Source organism: Panthera uncia, chromosome B4 (assembly GCF_023721935.1).
Source record: "Panthera uncia isolate 11264 chromosome B4, Puncia_PCG_1.0, whole genome shotgun sequence".
NCBI lineage: Eukaryota > Metazoa > Chordata > Mammalia > Carnivora > Felidae > Panthera > Panthera uncia.
The window spans coordinates 137959574-137967897 of record NC_064809.1 but is presented as its reverse complement, the minus strand read 5'-3'; the positions used below and the strand labels follow the sequence as shown (position 1 = coordinate 137967897).

Sequence of the window (8324 nt, the reverse complement as noted above, 5' to 3'; positions counted from 1 at the left end):
TCCACAGCCCTAGGACCGTGACCTCTGTCCCCCCACAGCCCTAGGACGGTGCTCTCTGTCCCCCGACAGCCCTAGGGCCGTGACCCGTCCACTGAGACCCCGGAGGACCTCTCCTCTGTGCCTCACCCTGCCACCAGCTCCGGCACCGGGCCGCCTTCCCTGCTGCCGGGCTTCTCTGCCGTTCCTCTGTGGCCGCCACCCGTTCTGGGCGCAACGGTTTCTTTATGTTAAGGGCTGAGTTCCCTGTGGGGATAGGTTTTCCTTCACGCGCTTTTCTCCCTCGGCTCTGAATCCCCAAAGGGGGCGCATGTGGCCACGGTGGTGCTGGGGTCGGCCCTGGAAGGGCGGGGGCAGAAGCAGCCGGGGGTGTGGGAGACGTGCACACACCTGCCCGGAGGGACTCCCTGGAGGAGCGTTTGGAAGGACTTCGAAACTTGAGAGGTTTTTCCTTTCCTCGGGCTTTTCTTTCCCCTGGGAGGTGAGGGCTGATGTCCTTGGTCTGGCCACACCCCACCTGCCCATCTGGACGCCTCGGGACTGGCCTCTCTGCTTCCTCCTGCCCCTCCCTCTCGCCTCCACGCAGCTCGTGCTACTGCCGGCACCTCGTTGCTCTGTCTGCCACGCCGGGTGGCTGCCCCTGGTGTGGAGCGAGGGCCAGCCCTCCCGTGGAGTCCTCCCGGCCCCCGGCCCCACTCACGCTTTCCCCTTTTCTCGCCGCTCCCAGGGCCCCTTGTTCCCTCCCTGGCCCTGGGTTCCGAGTCGGTGCTTCCTTGTTTCCTTTGCAGCACCGGCCCCTGAGGGCTTGTCCACCTGGCTGCTCCCCGATACTTGCTGAACGAGGGCAAAATCCGTTTATGGTGCGTTGTCGATCAAAACGCATTTGTGCTTTAACGGCTTCTAAGATGTGTTGTTCCTGACCTCGTATATCCCTCCTGATGGGATCAAAACGTGCTGGTGGTCGGACACGTGGCTGATGTGGGAATGTCCCGTAGCTTGGAGCTCTTCCCCCACAGGAAATGATTTTTGTCTTTGAAGAATAGATGATCCTCTTTCTGATATGTTTTTGATATGCTAGACCTAAAATTACTTTTTTTTTTTTTTTTTTTTGCAGAGGAGGAGAAAAGAGCTGGTTAGGTATTAAAAATGAGAAGAGTTTTAAAAGGGTCTGTATTCCCTGAGCTCCCTTTATTAAGAAATGCCTCTTTCGGTGGATCTTAAAAGCAGGCTTTCATGCTTTTCAGTAAGGGTTGAGAGTTTTCAAAGGAATATTTAAAAAGCAATACTGGGGTTTTTTTGGCTGCTTCTGAACGATATGGCTGTGCTGTGTAGACACCGTTTGTGAGTTCCCGGCGAAGGACCCTGTGGAGGCAGAGCTGCTGGTGCCCAGAGGCGCCCTCGAGGCCCAACGTACCTGTTGTGTCCGGAGAGTTTGTGAGACTTGCTCTGAGGAACGGAATAAAGGAAACCTCGATGACACGTTCCGGGGGCCGGCAGGGGGCTCTCGCTGTCTCCAGCTGCTCTGGGCTCTGCACCCTCCCAGGAGGAAGCCTGTGGGAAGCCTGGCCGCACCTCCTGCCGGGGAGATGCTGCCCGGAGTCCCTGACCCGGAGTGGTGGGGACCACGAGCTCCCCCTGCCGGCCTCCTGGCGCGTTCGGCAAGCTCTCTTTCACTCCTTTCCCCGGGGGGGGGGGGGGGGGGGGGGGGGGCAAAGCGTACACGACGTGAAATTTGCCATCTTAAGCATTTTAAGGATACAGTTTTGTACCTGGATCAGGCAACTTAGCGGGGTGTCTTCAGGGTTCCTCCATGTGTAGTGTCTGTCACAGGGTCCTTTCCAAGTCCGGATGGTCCCCATTTTATGGACAGGCCATGTTTTGTTAATCCGTTCATCTGTCCGTGGACACTTGGGGTGTGAATAATGCTGCCGTGAACATTGTGCTCATTCTTAACATGCAGATACCTTGTGACTGTCACCCTGAGGGCCTCCGGGTGCCCCTTGGGCACCGGGCGGGTGGGGGCGTTTGCTGCTGCTTGGGTTTCACACCCGGTCTTACTGTTGGGAGTCCCCCTCTCTCCTGCCTTCTGTTCGTGCAGCTAAGGTGCGCGTGTCGCCTCGCCTGCTCAGTGCCCCCTCCTCCGTCTCCCCCACAGCCCCCCCGGCCACAAGGAGGAGCCCTACCTCACCGAGGCGGGAAGGGACACCTTCGACAGGTTCTGCAGGCTCCGCCAAGGGGAGCTACAGGTGCTGGGCGGGGGCCTCCTGCAGGCTCCGCAGCCCGTCCTGGTGAAGGAGTGCGAACTGGTGAAAGACGCACTGAATGTCCTGATCGGGGTCGTGTCTACCACATTCTCCCTCTGCCAGGTAAGGGCGCGCCGGCACGCCGCGACCACACCAACATGGTGTCGACGGCCTGCCGTCCGCCTGGCACTCTACGGGGTAGAAGGAAGGGGGCCCCTGCAGGAAGCAGGCGGCCTCATGTGCGAACCTTTGGGTGCTGGGGGTGGCTGGAAGCCGGCTCCGTGGCCTGCCCGGAGATCATGGAGACCGTCTTCTCTTTTCAGTCCTAAACAGTGTTTCTTTATTAACATCCTTGTAAAACTGAACAAAAGCGAGACGTTTATTGCTAGTGGTGAAACAGTAGAAGTGTGCCCCCCATTTCCCTGCCTAGCCTTAAGAAGTGTCAAGGGGCCCTCTGAGCCTTCCCTGGGCTCAGATAGGTGCAGACTCAGCCTCCAGGAGCACCTGCCCGGCAGGAGGGGGCCTTGCCGTTCGGAGACCTTGTCGTTGGCTTTACCCAGGGCTCTTGGCAGCTCCTTGCTGGTGGGCGGGGCCTAGGGCATCCTTTTTGCCTCTTGCCGAGCACTTGTAGAGTAAACAAATGTATTTACAAACATCAAGCCTTTTGTACACGTTATTCTGCAGACTTACGGTATCCAGCCTTTCTGTATCTTTTTTTTTTTTTTTCTTAAGTGTGTATTTATTTACTTACAGCAGGAGAGCAGGGGTGGGACAGAGAGAGAGGGAGAGAGAATCCCAAGCAGGCTCCATGCTGGCAGCACAGAGCCTGACACAGGGCTCAAACTCACTGCGAGGTCATGACCTGAGCCGAAATCAAGAGTCAGACGTTTAACCGACTGAGCCACCCAGACACCCCAGATGTTTCATTGCTAGTATATAGAAGTAACTGGTTTTGTAGACTGCCACTTTGCTGAATACGTTCATTAGTTCTGATGTGTTTTGCGTGTCAGGGTTGGAGTTCTTTAGGGTTCCCCGTATATGAGATCCCATCATTGGGGTGCCTGGGTGGCTCAGTTGGCTAAGTGTCTGACTTCAGCTCAGGTCATGATCTCACAGTTTGTGGGTTCAAGCCCCGCGACGGGCTCTGTGCCGACGGCTCAGACCCTGGAGCCCGCTTCGGGTTCTGTGTCTCCCTCTCTGTCTGGCCTGCCCCCACTTGCACTCTGTCTCTCTCCCTCTCAAAAAGAAACAAACATTAAAAAAGAATTTTTTTTTTTTTAATTAAAAGAGTTTTTTTTAAAGGTCCTATTCTCTGCAAATAGATAACTTCTTCCTTTCCAGCTTGGATACCTTTTATTTCTTTCTCTTGCCTCATTGGTCTGGCTAGGACTTCCAGTGCTATTTTAAACAGAAGTGGCGAAAGCAGGCATCCTTGCCACTTGCCTTGTCCTGGGGGAAAAAACTTGCCATCGTTGAGTGTGCTGTCAGCTGTGGGGGTTTCTGTACGTGGGCTTTATTGTGTTGAGGAAGTTCCCTATATTTCCTAATTTACTGAGTGTGTTCATCATGAGAGTGTGTTGGATTTTGTCAAACACTTTTTTTATATCAATTGAGATAATCGTATTTTTTTTTTCTTTTAATGCAGCCTATTGCATTGATTGTTTTTTTTTTTTTTTCACTTCACTTCTTTAACGAGTATTTGTTGTTACTTAAGCCATGATTCAGGATCCCAGGGTGGGAGTCACCACGTACACAGGTGCCCCTTCACCACCCTGGGAGGTAGATGGAGGAGAGGTGGGTGGTGCCAGTTCCAATCTTCCCAGGAAACATGCCTTCTGCCCAGTGATCGTCCTGGGCTGACACCCGGGACAGGGACAGAGAGACTTGTCACCATCTGACCACAGACATCACTTCCGCCAGCAGTCATGAAATCCAGATAGTTCTGCCCACGGTTCCTGGTCTGGTTCTGGTTGGGGAAAGCAGCTGTCAAAAAGGGCAGTCAGGGGAATGGGGGGGCACCTGGGTGGCTCAGTCGGTTAAGTGTCTGACTCCTGGTTTCAGCTCAGGTCATGATCTCACGGTTCTTGGGTGTGATCCCTGTATCGGGCTCTGTGCTGACAGCACGGAGCCTGCTTGAGATTCTGTCTCCCTCCATTCCCCCGCCCCCGATAAATAAACTTAAAAAGGTAGGGGCAGACTGGTAGTTCTTGATCTTGGGTCTTGATGTTTTCTGCCACGGGGCTGACTTCTAAAGATAGCTCTGAAGCAGCTCACAGCTCAGTGTGACCCTCAGCAAAGACCTAATTGATGGATTTTTATAGGTTGAACCACGTATTAATATGGTGCTGGATTTGATTTGTTAGTATTTTATCCAAGATGTTGGCATTTCTGCTCACAAGGGATGTTGGCCTGTAGTTTCCCTCCTTGTACTGTCTTTATCTTTCTTTGGAAGCAGGGTAGTACTGGCTGCCTAGAATTAGGAAGCATTCCCCTCTCTTCAGTTTTTGGAAGAGTTTGAGAATAGTTAGTGTCAGTTCTTTGTTTGGTAGAATCATCTGGTCCTGGGCTTTTCTGTAGTTGGGAGGGTGGTTTGTTGTCATTGTTTTCTTTAAACTGTGATAAGATACACAAAACATTTACCACCTTAACCTGCTGGGAGGTCCTGGGTTGGTGGGAATGATGCCTTCACTCGGGTGTGGGCCGCCGGCTTGCTTGTTGCCCTTCCGCTGCCCGCCAGGTGCCAGTGCTGAGGGGGGCTGGCCTCTGTGGCTCTCACTGTCATTGCAGGGCGCAGCTCAGCAGCAACCATCCATCATTTCCTTGGGACACGTCCCTCGGAGTCAGTCATTAGATCGAACGGCAAGCACTGTTTTAAAGCTTCTGCCCCCGAGGACATTGTTGTGTGGGCCTCTCGGGGAGTGTGGGAGGTCACTCGTGTCCCCACACCCTTGTCCACGGTTGGCTTGACCTCCTGGACACGTCGTCTTTCTCAGTGTGGTCGGTGAGGAAGGATGCTGTTGTGTTTCTGCGTGTGTTCAGTACTCGGGGTGGGACAGAGGGCTGTGCTTTCTGACCGTCTGCTCTTGGCTTTCGGCTCTTACTTTTGGTGTGTTGGTTTGGGGCACCCGGTCCGGGGACGCCGGGCAGCGCTGTGGCTGGGTGCGTGGGTGCAAGGGGACGTGGTGCCCGACCTCAGTAGCCTCTCCTCTGCTCTGCCCTGTCCAGCCAGCTCAGACCTTCATGGTGAGGCGGGGTGTCCACGTGTCGGGAGCGTCCCCCGAGAGCATCAGCAGCCTGCTGTCAGAGGTGGCCGAGTGTGGGACACACTACGCACGCCTGAGCCAGTTCTCCCTGCAGCCTCTACTGGACTCTTCATGCAGCAAGGGCCTCGTGCTCCAGGTACAGGCCTGAGTCTCATGGCTGTCAGACCGTCCTGACAGCTATGACAAATTCTGGGAGAGAGCCTCGCAGATTCTGCCCCGGGAGCACTGAGACCAAACCTCGTGCCTCCCTTGGTAATGCCTGAAACCCGGTAGTGACTCTTGAGGAACGGGGTCCCCAGTGATTATGTTTCAGCTCATCTGTCACTTAACTGTGGGCCATGGGCTAGAGGTATGGCCAGCATTTGGGGGGCCTGAGCTGTTTGGGGTGGGTACATGCTGCCTGGTCCCCACCGGTCCTCAAGGAGTCGCCCAATGACTGACACAAGGTCCTCCCTTGAGGCGAAGTTCCAGGAGCCGGGGCCGACCGGGCCGCCTCCAGGCTGGGCAGAGCTCCCCCCTGCCCGGGGACAGCAGGCATCCAGACGGAGCAGGGGAGCAGGGCGTCTGGGGAGAACTGAGTGAAGAGCAACGGGGAGGCTGAGCCAAGGAGGCAGAGCGCTGGGGCCCACGGGGGCCGGGCCGCATGGGTTCCTTCACGTGGGGCCCTGCAGCAGTGTTACTGGGTGATGCGATGAGGCTCGGGTTTTAGACGGCGCAGGCTGGGCCCGTGGCAGTAAGAAGGAAACTGACGAAGACAGGAGGGACTGCATGGGGGCTGTGGGACGTGACGGGTGGGTGGACTGACTCTTGTTCCAGAGCGTTCCATGCAGACCTCCTGTGAAGACGGCTGCTGAGCTAGGGCCAGGGCCCAGGGCCCAGGACGCGTGTGCTGCCACCACCCTAGTGGTTTGAGCAGCCAGAAACCCTCTCGAGGTGGCACCTGCGTCCCCGTGGGGTTTCCTGGCGCGGCTGGGGTGTCTGGGCATGACACATAGGTGCCCGTTCCTTGGAACGTGGAGCTGCAGGCTTGGGGGATGGAAGGCGAGCCTTTCCCGGCCCCAGTGCGTCCTTTCACGTTCTGAGCTTGGCGGCCACGTCCAGGGGCCTGGCCACCCTCCTCCCAGCCTCCTTGCCCAACAGGCCTTCACCAGCGGCCTGAGGAGGTACCTACAGTATTACCGGGCTTGCGTTCTCTCCACTCCACCCACCCTGAGCCTCCTCACCATCGGCTTTCTCTTCAAGAAACTGGGCCGGCAGCTCAGGTGAGCCTCAGCACGGCGGCTGAGCGTGGGGGCAGGTGGGGGACTGGCTTTGCGAACAGCCCTCCCGGTCCGTGTCTGGACGGCCCTCGCCCAGATGAATGCACTGGGTACTGTGCCACCGGGTGCCACGTGCTGTGTATCTGTTGGTGGCTCGCCACGGCAGGCCCTGTCTAGGGCCGGGGGCTCCTGCCTGAAGGGCACACGGGGTTCCTGCAGACCTGGCTCCTGGCACTCGGGGGCCAGCTAGCAAGCACCAGGCAGAGTGTCAGTGGCAGGTGCCGTCTGGAGAAGGGAACATAAGGGCCTAGGGGTGCTGAGGGGGAGGTTCGGTGGGAGAGGAAGCCTTCCAGGAAGCAGGGTTGGAGGCGGGGTGCAGTGAGGGAGGCAGGAGTCTGGGGGCACCTGGAGGGTGTCCTGTGGAGCACAGACTGCTGCAGGGCAGAGAGGGTGAGGGACCCGGGAGGGGTCCCGCCAGTCATCCAGGCTAGAGGGGTGGCCGCCTGGGCGAGGCAGTGGGGGTGCTGCAAGTGTAGGGGAGGGGTCGTGGAGCCCGGGCAGCTCTGAGTCTCCCCCGGGCCTGGCGAGGAGGTGGAGATGCACGGGGTGTCCAGGGAGGGGCCAGGCAGGAACCCTGAACCTGGGTCCTCGAAGTACAGGTGCTCTTCCAGCTGGAGCATGGAGGCCGGCGGAAGTGGGCCTGGGACACGTTTGCTGAGGTGTCACGGGCCTAGGGGCCTTGTGTGTCTCTTGCCTGGCCTCACTCGGGCCCGTCCGCGTGTCCAGGTACCTGGCCGAGCTCTGTGGTGTGGGCGGCGGGGGACCGAGGGCCGAGTTCCCGACCGTGAGTTGTGCACTCTTAACTGAGCGGTGGCCCTGTGGGATCCGGGACTGGGGAGGCGGCCGAAGGCAGGCCCCTTGGTGGGGCGTGCGCTGAGCCCCCTCCCCTGCTGTCTCCAGGGGGTGAGGCTGCTGTCCTACCTGTACCAGGAGGCCCTGGACAACTGCAGTAACGAACACTACCCGGTGCTGCTGTCCCTGCTGCAGACCAGCTGTGAGCCCTACACGAGGTGCGGCCCCGCTCTGTTCACGCGCCTGTGTGACCGCGGCCTCTCGTCGGGCAGCTGCTGGGTGCGGGGCGGGGGGGGGGGGGGGGCGGTGTGAGGAGGGGACCGCAGCTCGCCCGGCAGACCGCCGCCTCACCGCCCCCCACCCCGGCAGGTTCATTCACGACTGGGTCTACAGCGGGCTCTTCCGCGATACTTACGGCGAGTTCATGATCCAGGTGAACCACGAGTACCTGGGCTTCAGAGGTAGGCGGCTGCGGGTTGCTGGGCTGGGCCTCTGCCGTCAGGTGGCTCAGGGCCGGTGCCTGACAGCGGCCAGCCGTGTGTCCTGTCCCACATCCAGATAAGTTTTACTGGACCCACGGCTACGTGCTCATTTCCAAAGAGGTGGAGGACTGTGTCCCCGTGTTCCTGAAGCACATCGCACACGACGTGTATGTCTGCGGGAAGACCATCAACCTGCTGAAGCTCTGCTGCCCCCGGGTGAGCCCCCCC

At 58.2% G+C, this 8324-nt stretch overlaps 1 protein-coding gene across 1 annotated transcript in view; it reads left to right on the top strand.

Annotated features, from left to right (window-relative positions):
- TUBGCP6 (tubulin gamma complex associated protein 6) overlaps positions 1-8324 on the top strand; it is a 14449-nt gene that overhangs the window by 4024 nt on the left and 2101 nt on the right. The window contains exons 3-9 of the mRNA XM_049626737.1: positions 2153-2363; positions 5466-5639; positions 6644-6765; positions 7549-7606; positions 7723-7832; positions 7984-8075; positions 8173-8316. Coding sequence (XP_049482694.1) covers positions 2153-2363; positions 5466-5639; positions 6644-6765; positions 7549-7606; positions 7723-7832; positions 7984-8075; positions 8173-8316 — 911 coding nt within the window. The remainder of the gene's footprint in view (positions 1-2152; positions 2364-5465; positions 5640-6643; positions 6766-7548; positions 7607-7722; positions 7833-7983; positions 8076-8172; positions 8317-8324) is intronic.